The following is a 19,860-nucleotide window of genomic DNA, read 5'->3' as shown; positions in this document are numbered from 1 at the left end:
GTGTCTGCAGAGGAGGTGGCCGCCTCCCTGGCTCGCTGGGGCGCTTTCAAAGACCTTATCAGCGAAACAATAACCAGGCCAGGCTCCCCGGCAGCATGGCCTGGCAGGTAACCCGACCGATCGGGGGCCCCTCGTGTGAAATCCACTCCCTTGATCTCTGCTGCTGGGGCTGCCCAGCGGCCACTGCACCGGCCCTGGCCGGCCCCGTTCCCAGGCACGGGCTTGCCACAACTTTCATCAGAGGCATCGCCATTCTGGTGCGCTCCCTCCACCACCACAGCAGTCAGAGCAGTGCCCGAGGGAGTCCCCTGGGAAGTCAATCTGCCTTGCCGGAGCCAAACCCTGGGCTCCTGCCCCAGCACGCCTTTGGTGGTAACCATCTCCTGGGGGTCCCACTTATCCCCCCACCTGCAGCTCCCAGCCTCCCTCACTCCGCTTACTTGTGGTAGCTGGTGCAGTGAGCGTAAATGCGGAGCTTGTCGCGAATGACCCTGCCGGGCCGGGGTTTCCTCTGAAGACCAGCCACGTGGATTGCCAGGACCTTGGGACCAATGAGCCGCTTGTAGAGCAGGGACAGCCAGTAGTCCTGGGGGACAGAAGGGACAGTCAGCAGCACAACGGTCCTCCCGACTCACAGCGGGAGCGGGCAGGAGGGGCTGGCTTCCCTTCTTACAGCCTAGCAAAATTTTGGCTGGTGGGGTGAAAGTGTTGCGTGCCAGATATCTGCCTTGGGGTGAGCTTTTTTGTGCAGTCCAAGCCAAAATGACATCGCTGTTTCCAGGAAAGAGATTAAGGGAGGAATACATTGCTCTGCCCACGCTGAGAGACATCAATACCCTCTAAAGGGGCTCAGCCTTTGGCTGGGCTGCAGAGTGTGGGGAGTGGCAAGGATGCCCTCACGCATTCCCACGGACCCGCACGTAGCCATGCTGTGGCCCTGTGCACCAGCTCCAGCTGATGCACACAGGATGGTGATGTCTCTGGAGCAGGCAGGTCTCCCTCTACCCAACTCTCTACACGGGGCTGGAGCACACCAGAGCTCCCCCATGGTCTCCAGCTCTGTTCATGGTACTCTGGCTTTGGTGACTGCTGGGGGTGCTCCACTTCCCAGAGGTATTTCTCTATTTTAAAGCCTGCCGTGGAGTTAAGCACCCATGAACACAGCACAGGGAAGCCAAGCACTCAAGAAATAGGAAACGTTCAGCCCCTGCACACATGCATTAATGATGCAGCCTTTAATTACGTCACCACATACTACTTTTTCCCGCAGGGCACGGCCTCGCTCAGCACACAGGATGGGCCCCAAGCCCCAGGGAGGGAGGTGAGGCTGTGTGGTGACGGAGGCTGCTGCCGGCAGGGCCCCCCACTCATCCGCTGCAGAAGCTGGGAGGTGTGCGGTAAATGAAGCAGGGTTCTGGGAAGGGAAAGAGCAGGCTCAGGCACTCGCCTGCTATTCTGCAGGATGGGACTCTGGCCCTGCTGCTGCTCCGGGCACCCTGGGTGATGCCAGGGAGATGGACCCTCTCACCCTGTTTCTCTGGGTGCTGCCTGTGGGTGCACTGGGCACAACCTGGGTGCTGGGACACCTTCGCATTCATGAGCACTCTGGTTAAACCCCCTCTGCGCAACCCAGACTGGCTGCCCCAGAGGGATCACGTGCCCCAGGGCAATTGGGATGATCCCCCATCTCAGTTGGCAATGTTGAACTCCCAGTAGCAATGGTCACGCTGGCACCAGGCACTGCTCTGCTTGGCAGTGTCTGACCTGCATGGCGAGGAGGGCTGCTGATGGGGAAAGAAGCATGGATCAAGCACCCTGTGGCTCTGCACACTGCCTGGGGAGGCATGAAGAAAGTCCTGTGTGGTCAGGATAGTGCCAGGAATGGTCTGCCACCCCAGAGGGGCCTGTGGGGGGGGAATGGGGTCTCCAGGACACCAGGCTACAGGGCAGGATGGGCAGGTGGAAGTGCAGATCCCCTATCCGTCCCGTGGATGGGAAGCCCTCACACAGCCCCCAATTAACAGGCATTTTGGATGAAGAGGCCAGCAGATGAAACACAGAGCAGTGCTGCAGTAGCCACTGGCACAAGGAGAATACCCACTGGCCAGGCTGGACTGTGGGCCCCATCCTCTCTCCAGCCCAGCTCAGCAGAAGCTGACCTGTTCCAGCAGCATTGAGCTGGCTTGACAAAGGGAGATCCAAACCCACTTCCCACTTTCTGGTTAAGCCTTTGCCACAATGCTGAAGGAAAAGCCGCCTCTTGCTCTCCTCTCACTGTTCCCAGCCAAAACCACGGGGCTTTGTGCCACACCAGCCTGGTAACTGCTTCCCCTGCAAAACCCAGGCCCTGGAGGAGACACGAAGGTGAAGGGAGAGGCTCGTGCACCCCAAGGAGGCTCAGCCCGAGAGGCTGAAGCTCCCGAGGAGGACGAGCTGCAGTTGCTTAATATCACAGACATGTGCCATCCCTGAGGTGCGTGCCAGTGCCACCGTTCCTGTCCCTGCTGGCTGGCAGTGCTGCCCCGCACCCTGGGGCTGTCCCTGCCTGCACCACGTTGCAGGGGCTGTGCCAGCCTTCCCCCGCTGTGGGAAGCTGTGTCAGCCCGCCTCGCTCAGGCTCCTGGCAGGCGGCAGAAGCAGTGCCCAGCACATTGCCGACTCCCCAGCGAGCCACGCCAATTAGCAGGCGTCATTAGATGAGTAATTACTTGAGTTTACTGCGAGGCCAAAGGTGAGCACAGATTGTAGTGTTTAGCCCCATGGTCATGAGTTAAAAATAAATGAGTTCAGTGCCCCAAGCTACCTGTCAGCTCAGGCTCTTAGGTCTTTCTAGCAGCCCCCTTGGGGCTTCTTGTCTCCTCTCCATATTTCCACCGAAGAGCTGCTGCTTTTGTCCACAGGTTATGGGAGTGATAGAGGCCAGAGACTTCGTGGCTGCCCTCAAAATTTCCATATGGGTCTCAAGAGCTGTTCTGCAGGGGACTTGTGATGAACTTGTCATGATGGGGAGCTGGCACCAATGGCTCCCCTCCAGGCAGGGTGGCCCCCCGGGGGTTTTCTGCTTCGACACCAGTCGAAGTTTGCTGCTCCCTCCACTCTCAAGGCTCAGCAGCAGCAAGGTTTGCAATGTGGGGTGCGGGGAGCTGCCTAGTCTCGCGACCTGCCCTGGTTGCTGCCAAATCTCATGTCTCAGCATACAGTCTTCCCAAAGGTGCTCTGACAAACCCTGCTCCCTTGCAGAGCTGGGGGAGTTGAGCCCATGGCTCTTGCCATGGCAGCTGAAAGAGCTGTGCCATTCAGCATCTCCTGGGCTGAGCACAAGGACAGATGCTTGTCTCTCTGGGAAGCATTGGCCACATTTTGTGAGCTTCTGATCCAGCTAAGGGTACACAGCTTTTCTGAGAAAAACTGTGCAGATGCTATGAGTAAGGCAGTCAGCAGTGACGCAGGGTGAGCTGTTCTGCAAAGTGTGAGATGACCACAGCTCTGTGTGCAGTATTTCAGTGCAGGCAATGCCCCCAAGGCAGCATGGGGACTGACCTCTCCCTCCAGCATCTGCAGAAGGCGAGGGGAGAGCAGCGATTTTACCTTGCCTTGCTGGCAAGGCTAGCTCTGAAGTCTCTGTTTTGAGAAGGATGTGGAAATACCAAAGAGAGTTCAAAGGAGGGCCAGAAAAACGACCCAGAGCTGGAAAAGGAGTCGTCAGCGCTGGCCTGGAGGCACTTGAGCTCTTCAGCTTACTGCAGGGAAGCGCCGAAGACAGCTGCAGCTTTTCGCGTCATCGCAAGCCCGCTTGCGGCAAGGGCCAAAATCACGTTACTTGCAATAAATTACCAGGAGCTGGTGACACTGAGCATTTGGATAATGAATTACACACACACCTAGCGTGATGGAAACAAACTTTCCGGGTGCGGGCACTTCCCCTAGCTGGGCTGATGCTCCGGGGCTGCTCCTACAACTGGCATGAGTGAACCCCAGTTAAAATCATACCAGGGCTGCTGGGCACCCGCAACTACTGTCTCCTGTTCAAATGGTGATCAGCTTGGGAAGCAGTTGCTCTTGAAACCCAGCTTGGCTGCAACCAGGGTGGCTTTTCCACTGATCAGTGACCTCTTCCTAGACTGCTGACAACAGCTGGCACCCCTTCCCATATGGCAGCACCCACATGCCCCTTGCAAAGACAAGTGCCCACCTGGCAGTGTGGTGCCCTGAATCCCGACGGAGTCAGCCTCGACCATGCCCAGGGAGACGTGTGGCTCCAAGCAGTGCAACTGTAGAAAGGATTTGGCTTTTGGAGTCACAGAGGGCTCCCGTTGTGAGAGCTGAGCCAGCAATACAGCTGTAGCAGCAGAGGAGGAATAGCAGACAGGAATCTGGTCTGCTATTAGTCCCCCGGGAATCGAGGGAGCTTTCTTGCTTTAATTGCTTTGCAGACCCATTAAGCAGTGCTGCCACTGCAGCCCTCAGAGCTGCAGGCGAGGAGCACCTGAAGGCAGAGCTGCCCTGGGCCTCAGGAGGTCTCCTGGCCAGGAGGGGCACTTGTCTCAAATGAGTTGATGTGCAGAGCTCAGGCCAGCCACATCTTCTGAGCCCCATGGGGCCAGTGAAGATCCACGAGCTTTCCACTAGACAGGGAAATCTCAGAGGGTCACACTTGATCTCTTTGCACATTTTAATTAATTGCAGGAGCTTTTAGAGACTTCAGCTTTTGGAAATAAGTCTGATTAGGCAGACCTTCAGACAGACCTATTAACCAGACTGTCCCATCTCCAGAACCATCAGGAAGGGTGCAGGAGTATATATCCCCATGCTCTCTCCTAGAGGCAGCAAAGCAACTTTACAGCCCACCTGAGTTTGTTCAGCTTTGCGCTCACCACATGTGAGAAGACGTTGCCATAACCAGAAAACTGGAGTAACAGAGCTGTAGTCCTTTGATCTCCCGGGGACTGTAACCAGCAAAGGAAGCCGAACTTCAAATGAGCAGGCTGCCGACCCCACAGTGCACAGCCTCCTCTGGTTGGGGCTGCCAGGGCATGGCTCTGTGTCCCCATGTCACTGGCAGCATCAGCTGGCTGCTGCTCACCCGCCTTCTCTTCCTCTTGCTCTTCCCTCTCCTGAAGCTGCCCAAGCTCTTCCTCCATCCCTCAGGCACACTTGAGTTTCAACAGCCTGTTATAGATTGCTCCATTCCTGCACCTTCATCTGCCTTTTTCCAACTGCAACTCGTATGGAGATAAGGTCTGGCTGGTCTGCCTTCCTGTACATCACAGCACAGAGCTTTGCTCTTTCATCCCTCTGTTGAGCTTGATGGCTCGTTTTTGGCAAAAGCATCTTCCAGAAAAGTAGTGATTGTGGTTGTGAAGGCTTGGAGGGATGGAGAAGCTGCCACTTCCCAGGGAGTCTGTTCCAGCAGTTAAACATCCGCACTGTTAACAATCCCACTCCTTATTTTCAGCCTGAATTTGTCTGGCTTCAGCTTCCAACCAGTGGTTCTTGTTCTTTCTTTTTCCACTAGATTAAAGAGATCCTCAGCATCCAAAGCTTTCTCCCTGTGGAGGTCCTTACATCCTGTTCAAGCCACGGCTGGTTGTTCCTTCAGCAAGGCTGGACTAATGCCGCTTTTAACATTATCCCTGAGTTTTATGTGCTTCTTGGACTGTGGGAGTTCGAGGCTTTCTCACCCAAATCCTGTGCCTTGCAGACAAGCAGAGCCTCTCCCCAAAGGGAGCATTTGCTGAAGTCAAAATGATCGGCTCCAGGAGTGGGCACTGATGCTTTTCTCATGAGTTCACATGCACCCATCCTCAGGGACGTGAGCTGTTTGCCATTTTGCATGTGCACCCTCCTTGTGTGGAGGTCCTGAAGAGCTGAGGACTTGGTGAGCAGCCTCCTACAACATTTGCTGCCGTACTGGGGAATTTGCAGGTGTGCCTGAGCACCACAGAGGACATTCCAGAGAGGGTCTATGAACAGGAACAACACTCCTCCCAGCCCCAAATGAGGGGGCTGCCAGGACCTGGTGGCATCAGCAGGGCAGGACAGGGCCAGCACACATGGAGGTGCTGCAGCGAAGTGGCCCCTTGCCTCTTCCCTCTGTTGTGCCCACACAGCCCTGCCCCTCCTGGGCAGGACAGAGTCTTGCTTTGATCCAGGCACCTGCATCTACGAAAGGATCAGCCAACGCTGCCCAAATCCTTTCTTGCATAGCCTCGGTCCCTGCAGGTGCCCACCACCAGTCCCCCAAAGCTGCTGACATCTCCGCCTGGGTGTCGGTTGCTTTCACCATGCTGATCTTCTTCCTTCCCACCCTAACAGCAGCAAACGCCTCATCTCACAGCACTCTTTCCTGCATCGCCTTCCACCTTCACATCTTCCTAGCAGCTTTCTTTGCTGGCAAGTGGCCTACAGCTGAAGCGTGACATGAAGACCTGCCAGTCCTGCACCCCAGTGCCTTTCAGTTAAGGAAGGAGAGGAGAAGAGACGGGCATGGGAAGTGAGGGCAATGGCTCCACTAGCCAGGGCAGGGGCAGCTCTGTAGAGCAGAACAGTTGCTACTGTGGCTGTGTTGTGCACCCTGTGCACTTATGGGGGCTTATGGCAGGCTGCTCTTGTCTGGCCCTGTGGACTGAATATCTACTCATGGTTAGGGAATGGAAACCAGGTTACATTTTACAACAGCTCTTCAGTAAATCCCAAAGCGCAGAATGTGGGGGCAGCCAAGAGAGTTGCTCCCGTCCCATATAACCTGCTAATGTGTGTGCACCCATGGGCTTGGAAAGCAGCATTCTCATCCACCGGTGCCAGAAGCACCGCAAGTTCTGTGTTTGGGCTGAGCATCAGCCATTCATCCTACAGCCTGGGGTCTCCTCCCCAGCTATGCCAGCAGCACAACCCACCAAGCCTCTGATGAGCATCACGTGTTCCCAGTCTTGGAGACGCTGCACACTTTGCTCAGCCCCTCTCCCTTGTCTCTGTTTCTTCTGCTCTTTTTCTCCATCAGAGAGAAAGACCAAACACTGACATTAAGGCAAAATTTCTGCTGTGGGAGTGGCAGTCACAGGAATTGCTGCTGGACACTGGTGGCACAGAGGGGACAGCCTGCCCAGGCACTGGGAAAGTGGCAAGTGGGAAGTGGCCGCTGCCTACTCCTGCCCTTTGCAAGCTGGCCCCCAGCCAGTGGCCTCCACCTTCCCAGGGAGCTGAGCAGATGGAGGAACAGCCAAACCTCTCTTTTGTCATCACCTCTCCCTAACAGGGTCCAGGCGATGGAGGCCACAGGAAGGGAGCAGAGCTGCTGGATCAGAGGGCTTGGAAACCAAATGCAACTTCTTTGCTGTTTTCTGTTCTTCTGCTGCTTTTCACCATGACGCTACTTCCCTCTGCTCCACCAGCAAGCACCAACCCACCCTGGGAAGGGTCTCGCTGTGCCCCCTCCTCCACGGCCCCAGGATGACTGTCATGAAGGTGGGCAGGTCTGTCACTAGCACAGTGCCTCTGGGAGACATGGGCAGTGGCTGTGTCCATCCTTCCAAGCACAAGCCACCGCTGCTGGTCCCAGATGGTGTGTGTCTCTGCCTCAGTCTCCAGTGCAGGAGGAGCAGCCTGGCTCTGGGTCTGCACATGTCCCGCAGCTCCGGCGGGTGGGTGCCAGAGCTGCTAGCTGCAGCATGGCTTTGATGCATTTAACAGGCCAAGCATACAAACTTCAGAGACATTTTTTATGGTGCACTAAGAGGGAAAGGCCCCTTAACCTGCTGTGACAGCAAGCAGAGTTTAGGCGCTTTAAATGTTTCCTTGTTCTCAGGTAAAACAAGCTTCAGAGCAGACTTAGAGCTCCTGGAAGGCTGAATGCAGTGAGGGTGCAAGGAGCAGAGGACGCTGCAGTCCTCGAGACATGGTATGATCATGGTTGAAAGGAGAAGGCAGTGGAGGGGATGCCCTGCTCAGACCTGCTTCAGGTGTTTGTGCTGAGGCTGTCTGGGACATTTCTGCAGGGCACCGTTTCCACTCTGCGCTTCAGCGGGCCATGCTCTGGCTTGACATCTCCTGGGAGAGCCTTTTCCCTGCACACGCTCGAACTGCCTAGGATTTCGTCCCTCCCTTCCATGACCAGAGAAAACATCCCATACCAAGAGCTCCTGTCCATCTTTGCCTCTCCCACCCCTTCCCCATCTGCAGGCGTCGCTCCTGTCAGAGCCAGTGCTCCAGCGTGCAGGGCAGATGGGGGTGCCAGACGCCTGCGCGGCAGATTTACGGTCATCAGGAACAGTTTCCATGTGTATGCGAGCTCCATTGGACCTGCTCCCTCTCCCCACCCTTTGTCGCTCCCAGGCTTGGGACAGTACCTCTGCCTCTGCCTGCGCGATGCATGGCACACTGCAGCCTGACCTGGCTGCCCTCTCGCCAACAGTGACCCCAAAGCTGAGGGTCCCTGCTGGGGGGGAACAGCAGCCGCAGTCCTACCCCTGGCAGCTCGGCCGGCTATCTGAGCGTAGTGCAGTGACTCAGTGCTGGGCGTGCAGATGGGCCGGCGCAGCAGCAGGGCTGAATTCCCCCAGCCCCACAGCCAGCTGGCCGGGCTCAGCGGTGGGAGCGGGAGCGCTTGCAGGAAAGGGCTCTCCATAATCTTCCTGCTATGGATGCCGGTCTCCTCTTCACCCCTGGACACTGCCCAGCCCAGCAGCCAGGCAGCCACCGGGCGAGCGGATGGCAGGGTAGGGATGGGTGCAGGTGGGCGAGGACCTGGCCCCCACAGCCCTGAGCTAGGGAGAGCCCCCTCCTGTGCAGCACAGGGGCGGGAGAGGCACCGTCCGGGGAGACAGCTAGGACCTCCAGCTGCAATTAGCAACGCCTCTGGCCAAGGCTGCTCAGCTAATGAGTGCACCGGGGAGTGTGTACGTGCAGCAGGCCGGAGCGTGGCCAGGGGACCCACTCCCACCCCTGGCACCCAGCACAGGACCTCCCTAGCACCCAGAGACTGGGGTCCCAGCCCGTGCCCCGCTGGGGAGGTGCTCAGGACGCGTGGGGCAGGTGCCATCGGTACCCACCCACCAGGTGCAGCCCAAGGGCACGGCTCGAACCATGGCTCTCCCCTAGGGACCCCGAGGGATGCTGGGGACAGCCGCAGTCTGACGCTGAGCTTGTTCACACCATGGCTTTTATGAAAGCCTGGTTAGGAAGGGGACAGATCACTAAGGACAGACCCGATCCAAGCCTGGGGTCCTTCTTCCTCCAGGACAGACAATAAGTTTCCCAACAAGTTCCTCAGTGCCTTTGGACTAAGGAAAGGAGGTGAAAAATCACCCGCAGCATCCAGGAGTCCGACCACGGCACTGTCAGGCACAGACCTCTGCACCGCTGTGATGCTTTCTCAAGGACGCCATCAATTCACAGGCAATATCATATTGTCTTCTACTACCACAGCTGAGCAGGCAGCCCCTGCTGTCTCTTCACCCTGTGATTCCTCTGGGCCTTTCTCATGCTGTGTATGAAACTTATAGGCAGAAAGGAAGTTTTAGCATCTGCCTAACTCAGGAGAACCAAGTATCTCACCGTCCACAGTCTTTAGGAGAAGGTCCAAGAGGAGCTACAGTTATCAGGAAATGGAATCCTGGATTTCAGCTTTAGCTTTTCCATGGGGTTTGTGTTGCTCAGGTTCTGCACAGAAATATGCCCAGTTTCCCATGAACAGGTATAACCTTACAGCACTGTGCATTAAGGGAGCAGAAATTACTACCAAGAATGGATAAAAACCAGGCAAGTGCCACGTGGAAGAGCATTCAGCAAGGTCTTTAACATGCTGTAACAATCTGAAGAGAAAGCTCACACCTACCTGGGAGGCTCTCCGGTGAAATAAATGTATTGCATCCCTCTGGACTGTTTCAGAGAGATATTAAGGAAAGAGAGATGGAGTATGTACACTGCATGCCTGAAATGAGCCTAGAGCTACTAAATGCCAGAGCAGCATTTCAAAGGCACTGCCCTGTGAAGGGTGAATATCAGTGCTGTTTCTGCCCTCCTTTCTTCTGCTCCTCACTCCCACACACATGTACAGATGGGTTTAGGTGCAGGCAGGCAGGCAGACATACCTGTGAAAGGTTTTATTTGAAGGGCTTCTCAAGCACAAGCCCTGACTATTATACAGCTGGCTGCATCAATCACTCAGGAAGGCAAAGCACTCCAACCATACATGAAAATGTTATCTCAAAAATAACAAGGCATTAAAACACTTCAGCTCAGTTGCATTAAGGTCAGCTGGAACATTTCTATTCCCCAGCCTGATCACATCTGTGTGAAGGCCAGGGAACCTCATGTTGCCCAGTTTCTCCCGCTTTACTTCCCATTAGTCCAGCAACAGAAACCCATTTCCTCAGATCTGCACCTGGAAGGAGGCTCAGAGAGACAGCCTTGCCTTCCCCTGCTGCAGCACCCATTCCTTGCATGGGACTTTGAGGGCACCACCTCTGAGGAGAGGGTGGATGGGCAATTCTGCAGCCAGGATGGGCACTCAGAGATGCTCTTTCATGGGTGAAGGACCCAGATGGGTGCCCAAAGGCCATGCCCCTTGCAAGATACCTCTGAAGCTATAAGACTGCTTAGCTCATAAGCCAGCTGTGTGTGGAAAGCCTAGTAGAGACAAGTGCATCTCCCTCATTTCACTGTGAAGCTGCAGTGCCCTTGGCCACACTGCTGCCACCTGAGACCATTTTTGGGGAGCCAGGCTGCATTACACTGGCAAGCCACCATGGCCAGGGATAAGCCAGCTTAAACCTCTCCTTTCAAGGTTTCACTGCATTCCTGCCTGCAAGCAGCTATTCCCAGGTGCTCTTGCATTTCCCACTGAAATGGCCAGAGTTTACAAGCTCACTTTCAAGCCAAGGCTAACCCTCAGAAAACATAGAGCAAGCCCCACCAGGCCGCCCGAGTTTGCTGCCCAGTGCCCATGCCCAGACAGGAGCCGTGCTCTCTGCCCGCCCAAGGCACTGGTACCCCTTGCTCTCTAGCAGCATGGCCCACGACGGCAACTATCACTCTGCTATACATAGAGTGGTGCAGCGATTTGTCTGCTCCTTCCCTTGCACATAACAAATCCCCCCAGTGCTGCAGTCCCTGGGGAAGAGGCAGAAAGAAACGTGGTGGTTTAGAAGCTGAGAATCCCACAGCGGTACCCACCAGGCGACCTCCATTATCTGCATTCCTCAATCCCCAACTTGGCACCCACACCACATTTTACGAGTTTCCTCATGCCACCTGCTGTAACATGCCCTAACAGAGACAGTATTAACATGAGCAAGACCAGCAGCATCTGAGGGGCCCGGTTGAAGGACAGGAAGGAGGGCTCGCGTGGCAGTAGCACAGTGCTCGTACAGCGACATACTACAAATCACTTAGTTTTATATGGAAAGCTCTTTAGCACAAGGATGGAGGGTTGTATTTGCATCGCCGCACCATCCCTGGACCATGCAGAAAACTCTCCCTGGACCATGCAGCTACCTGGCACCTAAGGACGCTGCTGTAAAAGACTCAGCTTCAGCTCAGCATCCCAAAACACACCGTTTTCTTATCTGACAATCAGGGATCAGTAGTGGTAGGGGAGGAGGAGGAGGTGCAAAGGCTGCTAAGGGGAGCCCAGCCCTGGCTCCCGGCTCCTGGAGGAGCTGCCAGCCGGAGCCACGATTGATGCTGTGGTGGTGCAGCCCTTCTCTCAGCAGGCAGCTGCCTCACGCCCAGTCGGCGTGCAGAAACCTCTTTGTCGTGGTAGCTAATGAGCAGATTGTATTTCACAGTGCCGCGGCCCCGCGCAGGTACAGCCAGAGGCTTTCATCTCCCTGATAGCTCCCACGGGAAAAGAGCAGCTGCTGTCCCACAGAGCAGGTCACAGTCCGGTCTCACCGGGTTTTTTGGTGCTTGCAGTTTTTAAACCCTCTGTCAGTTTGCACCTGCCTGTGGCTCTTTCATAGCACAGGAGTGGAGGGAAAGGGGTTGGGGAAGCACCCACTGGAGTTTGTGCAGAAGCACAGTCGTGGGATGTGAGATCAACACTGAAGCACATGGGAGAGTGAGGAAACAGCCATGAGGGGGGTAGCATCTAACTTATTGGGAGACATCTTTAAAACAACAGCAAAATCCATTTTAAAGACCTCCATTGCGTTTAACAGCCCGGGGTTTATTCCTCTAACTCCTCTCCTGGCTTTAATCTGGCTCCTAACTGCACGCCTGCTTCAGCTGCTCTGGGGCTGCTGCCCCTGCTGTGCCAGGACAGCTGGCCACGGGCCACCCACTGCCCCTGCTGTGCCAAGAGAGCTGGCCATGGGCCACCCACTGCCCCTCCTGTGCCAGAAGAACTGGACATGGGCCACCTGCTGTCCCCACATGCCCAGCAGGCAGGAGCTAGCTTGCACCCATCAGCCAGGAGCAATCCAGGGGGGCCCTGAGGCCCTGGGGAGGGGGGTGATGTGGCTTGGCCAGGGGAATTGGCTCTTCAGAAGAAATGCATCAAGCGCTTGCCCCAGTCTCAGATTCATCTCAAACAAAGTTCAAAGTCCCCCAGGCTCCCCCCAGCCCAGGCCCCCAGAGCTGGCAGGTATGCTTGCTGGAGGGGAGCGTGTGGGAGCAGCTCAGGGTGCTCCTGGAGATACCCGGAGCAGTACAAGTATGGGACCATAGTCTCCTGCTCACTGGCTTGCTCTCCAGAGCCACCCACCAGGCCATGCTGCGGGCGTTAGCACAGACCTCATTTCACCAACACCTCCTGCATCCTGCCCTGACGCTCCGGGATGCTGTAGCAGGGATGCTGTTTTCATTGACTGAGTAGGTAGAGCCGACTGAGATGTAGCTCCAGCCTGGCTTCCCCCGGGCCAGCTCACCATTAACGATCTGGCTGCCCACCCTGTGTACATGCATGGTGGTCCTGCCACATCCCTCCCTCTCTCTGACTCTGCAGTCTGTGCCGGCACCCCTCAGTGGCACCAGCCTCCCTCCCATGCTACCAATCCTGGGCACTAGATGAAGTTTCAGCTACAGAGGTATCGCTCTCCCATCTGCCTCCAACATGTTGCATTTGACATGAACTAATGTCTCCTATTAACACTGCAAGAAACAGATCTGGAAAAATTCATTTTCAAGCAGAATTCAGACAGGTCACAAGGAGAGAATCCCCCCAAAATGAGTGGGGAGAAGCCAGCATCAGCACGACACCCCCGGGCAGACCTACCGGCAAGGGGTTGAAGTTCTGGTCCACCAGGTGGTTGTGGCCGTGGTCGAGGAAGGAGTGCCGCACCACCACGTCGATGCCCCGGCTGGCCAGCAAGCCCAGCGTGTTCAGCCACCTGGGGATGGAGGGAGCAGAGTCAGGCCGCTGCAGGGGGACCACCCGGCCCCAGTGGCATAGCTGTGCTCCGGCACATGGCGTAAGTCTCATGCACCTGACCTGGTGCCTGCCCCCAGCACCTGAGCTCAAGCCTTCAGGTGGTTTTGCGAGCTGGGTATTAACCAGCTCCCACCATCCCTACCCCAGCAAGCCTGCACACCGCTCCCCCCGCCACAGCCACCTCCGCCCCAGTTGGCCCGGCTTGCATGTCCCAGCATGGTGCCTGAGCCCCTGCATGCACCCCAGCACTGCAGCCCTGTGCCCAAAACCTGGGGTGCTCCCCCAGCCTCCCAGCACTCTGCACCCGCTGTCTCAGCAAAGAGGACTGGACCTTTGCACCAGCCTGTTTCCTCACACCCCCCGGGGAAAATCTTCAACCCTCACAGCTTGCCACAGCCCTGATACCCTGGGCATGTCCCCACGCCTCCCCACAAAGCCTGGATAATCTTCCTCCATCTTTCATGACCATGGCCAGCTCTGAAGATCTGAACTGGGGCTTTGCAGCAAGATGCCCATGCTGTGAGGCTGTGCCAGTAGACAAGCCCCAGGAGCCAGGAATGGTTACGGCTTTGAAGAAGGAGAAAAAATGGTTTCCAGAGCAGAGCCCTGTTGAGCACTTCCCTGGGCAGATGCCCCAGGAGTGAATGCAAGCAAGGACACACGGCTGCAGCCTGAACTAAAAATGCAGAGCAGGTGAAGGGCCAGGCGATCCTGAGCTGCCGAGCGAGGCAAGCCTGTCGGGATGACAGCCCTGGCGTCCCAGAGCTGGCGTGCTCAGATCACACCTCCCTTCCACACCCATACCCTGCGAGCACACCGTGGGTACGGGTGTGCGACCCTGTGCTGTCCCCTCCTTACTCCACTTCTCTGGGTATGCCAGAGACTGGGTCATCTACAGGAAAGCAGAGCTGAGGAGGGGTAATAGGGATGCTATGGAGAAAACAATGGTCCCTAGGCTGCTGGGGAGTACGAAGGGGGTACAGGTGGTGTCTCTGGGCACAGAGCTGCCCCTCTTCTGACCGCAGTGGCTTTACAGCACTGAAGCCTGCAGAGCCCATGGGGGTGGCAGTGCCCCGCCACTGGCGAGCCGGCATAACTCACAGGAACCCGGCCGCATAGGAATCGGAGAGGTTGTTCATGCCTCCGGCCGAAGTCGCACCAACACCTTCCAGCCAGATCTTCTTCCCTGGTGTGTATGTGTTCACTACCTGCACAGGAGACAAAAGCAACCAAAATGGGTTTCATCAACCTGTGATTTAAAGCCAAGGCAGACATCTCCTGTGCTACACCCTGGAAAGAATTATGGAGACCTTTGGTAATGATGCTGCTGGGCAGTCAGTGCCTGCCTGGCCCTGGCATGATCACTAGGTGCCTTCACCATGGCTGGGTGGTGGGAGACTCTTCCTCACTCTCTTCTGCCACTGTCACATGTCCACTACACATCTTCTGGAGCTGCTCCAAACACACTCTCCCAAACATGCTCTCATGCTCCCAAACCCAGACCCTACTCTTTCCCCATGGTCTCCCCACACACTCCATCCCATAGGCTGCCCTGCCACATCACCTCAGCTCTCCATGTCCCCACACAAGGTCGCTGCCAGCCACAGGGAGCATCTGAGCCCCAGTGGCTCTACGACGTGAGAGGACTAGGACACACACTGGAGCCACATGGAGGAATGGTGGACACCCAAGAAGAAAGCAGTGAAGCAGTGAAAGCCCCTAGACGTGGGTAGAGCCAGCCCCATGGCTGAGCAGGGGCTGCTTTGCCTCCTGAGGGGTCCCTGGCACAGGCAGGACATGCAGGTCCAAGCATGCTGGCCCACCACTTACAAGGCTCCAGCTGGCAGCACAGACACCCGTGAGATGCCAGGTAGGACAGGAGGGCCCGGATGACTGGAGCTGCCCTCTCCCAGCACAAGCAACCTCCAGCACCACACAACGCCCTGTCCTCTCTCCCGCAATCCCACTTCTCCAGGCCGGGCGATAAGTTCCTGCGACCAGATGTCTGCAAACCCAGCGGCCTGCGGAGCGCTCCGTGCAGCCTGATGGATCCTGCCCCATTAGTGAGGAGCACTGGAATGTGCTAGATGGACTGGGATCCCTCAAAGATGTTAAATACGCCAGCTCTGGGCTGCCTCCCACTCACAGCCTGTGAGAGTCGACATCCCTGACTGAAGCCCCAGAGGTGTTGGCATCCTGCCTGTAATTATCTAAGCCCGCCACCTTCCCCCGTCGGAGAGGAAGCAATAAAACAGGCAAGTGGACAAGCCCAGCTGCTCTAATCAGCCCCGGCAGGATGCATGGACTCAAAGCCAAGCTGGAGGCTATTAGCACCCAGCGCTGTGCTTTTGCTCAGCCACACTGGCATTCCCGGGAGAGCCCTTCCCCGGCACTGCCCTGTGCAGACCAAATCCTGCCCCGTGGGTGTGAGGGTTCCCCCAACCCACACTGAGGGTGGCTCCTTGCTGCCTCTGTCTAGATGGGGTCCTGCTCCCTTCCCAGCAGGTTCCCGACCCGCAGCAGAGGTGGGACTTGTGCCACCACTTTTGGTGGGGTATTGTACCCCCAGTGGGAGCAGGATCAGCAGGTGCCTCTTGCTTGCCCCCACGCCGATCCCACTGGCTGCCCAGCCATGCCTCCCCACAGCAGGAGAATCATTGACATGTGTGGACAATTCCCAGCTTGTGCCAGAGGACTCAGCAAGCAGCTCCTCTCCTCCAGTTTTGTTGTGCCAACCCTCGCATCCCCTTTCCTGGGGCCTCTTTGAGTTGTTTACTCATCCTATGGTTTCTCTCTGCAGGAATTACAACAGTAAGACATTGTGGTGACTGGTATGGTTTGAAAACCTAGACAAGACAGATGGATGGACATCTCTAGTCCCTAAAGCCTTACCCGCTTACTAGAGGTTCCTTATTTCTTCTGTGACTGACAGCTGAGTGGGCTGGTCACAGCCCTGGCCCCTGTATCAGCCAAAGTGGGGGGACCCTGTGAAGACCCCATCACCTACCCTGTTGCTAGAGATGCAATCCAGGTCCCCCCAACCGGCGGCGAGAGGAGTGCTCGCTGCAGGCTGCACTGGCCAGGCAGAGCTGTGGGCTTTGACACAGCACGCCAGCAACAGCTGGGTTTTATAACAGTCAAAACATGATCATCAAGGAAAAAAAAAAAACAGTTGTTCATAATGATCATGATTCTCCTCTAGTGAAAATCATCCTGGAAATGCAACTGTCACAACTTTTAGTTGCAAGCAACATTTTTAGTCACTGCGAGTGAGTGGGGCAAGACATGGCAGTAGGAGCCTCCTCCTCTCCTTGTCCCCTGGAGCAAGTTTCAGAGAATACCCATGTTACACGCTGCTCCCTTCAGGAACAGACAGATGGGAGACTCAAGCCAGACGGCTGCTTTAGAAAGGCTTTGCACAGCAGTGTCTGCTCCTGTCCCGTGCACCCCGCAGCCTGGCACACCCGCGCATGCCACGCCTGTGGCTGCTTCCCTCCTAACCCACTGGACATCCCACACTGGGGCCAGGCATCATGCTGTCTGGTCTTTCCACCCATTCCCTGCATAAGGGCTGGCTGCATTTAGGCTGCGAGCACAGCCACTCCAGTAGCCACCCTCCATCCCTGCCCCACACCAGCTCCTCTGGGAGCACGTCAGTGCTGAGGCCAGAGCCCCGGCCACGAGCTGTGCCAAGGCCAGGCACCATGGGCATGGTGCCCCCTCGTCCCTTGCAGAACCTTTGCACTCACGCACTTTCTGGATTTTCCTGATCTGGTCAGAGAGCGTGTCTAACAGGCGTGTTTTCAGGAAGTCCGTCACTTTGGCCACTCGGCCATCAATGTAGTAACTGGAAGGAAAATAAGAAGACAAGGATCAGACAGCTGGGAGGAGTTCTGCCCCAAATCACGTCCTCTCATCCCACTTCTGTCTCAAGCCAAGAAGCCTCCTCTGCACTGGGGAGTCCCTGCTTGCACCCTGCCCTGCTCTGGCTCACTGGCTGTGCCTGTGTCTGGCAGATGCTTTCAGTCTCCAAAACAAGGTGTGAGGTGGACGCACCCTGAACGCTGAGCATTCTGCACTGCAGAAACCATGGGAAGTTTTTCACTTTCTTAACTATTTCTGATGAAATGCTGGGAGCAGAACACCAAAGGCTGGGAGCAAAACTCCACCCACAAAGGTTTTGCAGCACCCTTTTCACTGGTCTCACGGACACCCTACAAAAGGAGACCCTCCATCACGATGACTGTGATAGCAGCGCCTGGGCTCCATGACCAGGGAGATCTTGGGAGATCTTCCACTCACCTGGCTTGTCCTGCCTGTATCCATCCTGTCTTAGGGACACACTTTTTCAAAATGCAGATAAGCCAGTCAGTCCTGGGCCCAGTATCATTGCTACTGGAAAGATTGCTTTTACGGGATGGCAAAATGGAAGATGTAAATCTAATGGCTGAAGCAAAGGGCCTCTTAAGCCACAGGAGGACACTATGCAGACACCACAGAGGAGAAGGGTCCTGAGTGGCAAATATCCTCTCTGAGACATACTGGAAATTGCTGCAGTAAGCACCCAGAAGGGGACGGAGGAGGCTGTCCGTGTTCCCAGCTGTGGGATTAACTGCACCTCTCTGCCCAGGTCATGGGACACTCTCCTTTCAATGGCTGGTCTGCAGGTGAGACTGTCCAGAGCCTCTTCTGGTCTGAGAACCAGAACTGCTTGTGGACGCCCTGCTGCAATAACACCCCTCCAGGCTACACTCTGATGGCGTTTCTGAGAGAGGATTAGTGACTGTGGGGTGCACAGGCTGAGGACCAACAGCACCAGAGCAAGCCCTGCTCCCAGCACCCCTGCACCTTCCTTGCTCGCTCTTCCAACAAAATCCACAGCTGAATCCCCCACTCAAGAAATGCTGTGGCTGTTACCTGCAGGGAAGTCCTGCTCTCACAGAAATCCCTTCTGCCCTGGGAATGCCAGGGAGTATGTCCTATACCTCTGTATGGAAATATCAGCAGGCTGATTTCTGCTCTTCATATGGTTGCTTATATAAAACACAGCTATAGTGCTGCCAATCATGATGTGAATCATCTGTCTCTTAAGTGTGGGAGGAAGGCTCTGAAATACCTCAATACTGTCTCCTGGCTCCAGGACATAGGGTGAAGCAGTTTGTCCTGGAGTGCAAATACCCTGTGGCTGGACGTACTCCCAACCAGCTCCTCCTGAGGAAGTACCTGGGGCTGGCACCTCTGTCCCCACGCAGGGAGCAGTGGCAGCCCTTGCACATCTCCCAGAGGCTCCTCCCAGCCTTGCAGGGACACCAGGATGCCTGCTGCAGCATGCACTGCCATACCCCTGGGACAGCCGTTTGGCTGATAGGTTTTGCAAGAGAAACTTTCTGAACTTCCTTCTTCCAAATCTGCAGTGTGCATCAGCTGCTTGACACGGCGAGCCCCAGGGTGTGTTGGAGCCGTGCTGGGGGGGACAGAAGTGCACGGGAATTACAGCAGCTCTGGCTGGGGCTGGAAAGGCTCAGCCATTGCCTCCCATCCCTCACTGGAGCAACACTCACTCGGCATTAACCAGTTACACAGACCCTTTTCCCTCTCCACAGACTTCAGTGCAACCATAGGTGCTGGGATGTGTAGCGGGCCGAAGACCTGAGGTCTGAAGAAAGGTGGATTCAGCTTTCCAGGGCTGATTTCTCCATAACATGCATCTCATCCACACCAGAGAGCAGCTGTAGTGGCCAAGGTGGCTGCTTAACTTGGGTGCTGGAATGCAGGAGCATTGCCAAAGGGTGCTGTGAGCTAACTCAGCCTCAGACAGAGCACCCAGCACATGTGCAACATGCATGAGTGTTCAGAGAGGATTTTTGTGTCTCATTGCTCCAAGTCACTACCCAAGTAACAGAGTAAATGCACTTGGAGCTGTGCAGGGCTTGGAGCTGTGCAGGGCTGTGGTGAAAGGGGAACAATGCCAGCACTGTCCCAGAACAGAAATGTGTTACAGGCTCAATTTGCAAAGCATTAAATGAGAAGAACCTCCTCTGTCAACCTTTGTCCAGGCGTGCGGTCCCAGCTGTGTCCCCAGCAAAGCATGAATCATGCCAGCCACACCACAATTTCACTCCAACATTGTGTAACCTGAGGAAGGAGGCAAGAGGCATTCCGTGGTGACTGGAAGGTGCTAAGGGCAGAGAGTATCTCCAGGTGGAATTTAGGAAGTGTTCAAAATCCTTCCGATCACTTATACACTATCGAACCACTGGCTGCTGGGAGGAAAGCAGATCTGTAAGCAGCAGGCAGCAGTGGGGTTTACAGAGATTACTTTTTAAGACAAAATTACAAAGCAATGGACTCTGGGGATGGCAGATGTTTGGATTTTAGCACAGCACTTAAGAACTGAACAGAAATTATTTTTTCAGACTGCTGTGGACTAAAAACCCCATCACCTGGGCTGAAAACTGGCTGAAAGGCCATAAAAAAGGTTTCACTGACTG

At 55.8% G+C, this 19,860-nt stretch overlaps 1 protein-coding gene across 1 annotated transcript in view; it reads right to left on the bottom strand.

Annotated features, from left to right (window-relative positions):
- Window positions 1–19,860, bottom strand: part of HPSE2 (heparanase 2 (inactive)) — a 129,470-nt gene that overhangs the window by 1,688 nt on the left and 107,922 nt on the right. Inside the window, exons 10-13 of the mRNA XM_074831640.1 lie at window positions 17,123–17,216; window positions 14,471–14,577; window positions 13,214–13,328; window positions 441–586 (exon numbers count right to left, since the gene is read on the bottom strand). Coding sequence (XP_074687741.1) covers window positions 441–586; window positions 13,214–13,328; window positions 14,471–14,577; window positions 17,123–17,216 — 462 coding nt within the window. The remainder of the gene's footprint in view (window positions 1–440; window positions 587–13,213; window positions 13,329–14,470; window positions 14,578–17,122; window positions 17,217–19,860) is intronic.

This window comes from Strix aluco, chromosome 7 (genome assembly GCF_031877795.1).
Source record: "Strix aluco isolate bStrAlu1 chromosome 7, bStrAlu1.hap1, whole genome shotgun sequence".
NCBI classification, from domain to species: Eukaryota; Metazoa; Chordata; class Aves; order Strigiformes; family Strigidae; genus Strix; species Strix aluco.
The sequence above is the reverse complement of the archived record's forward strand: the minus strand, read 5'-3'. Positions and strand labels throughout refer to the sequence as shown.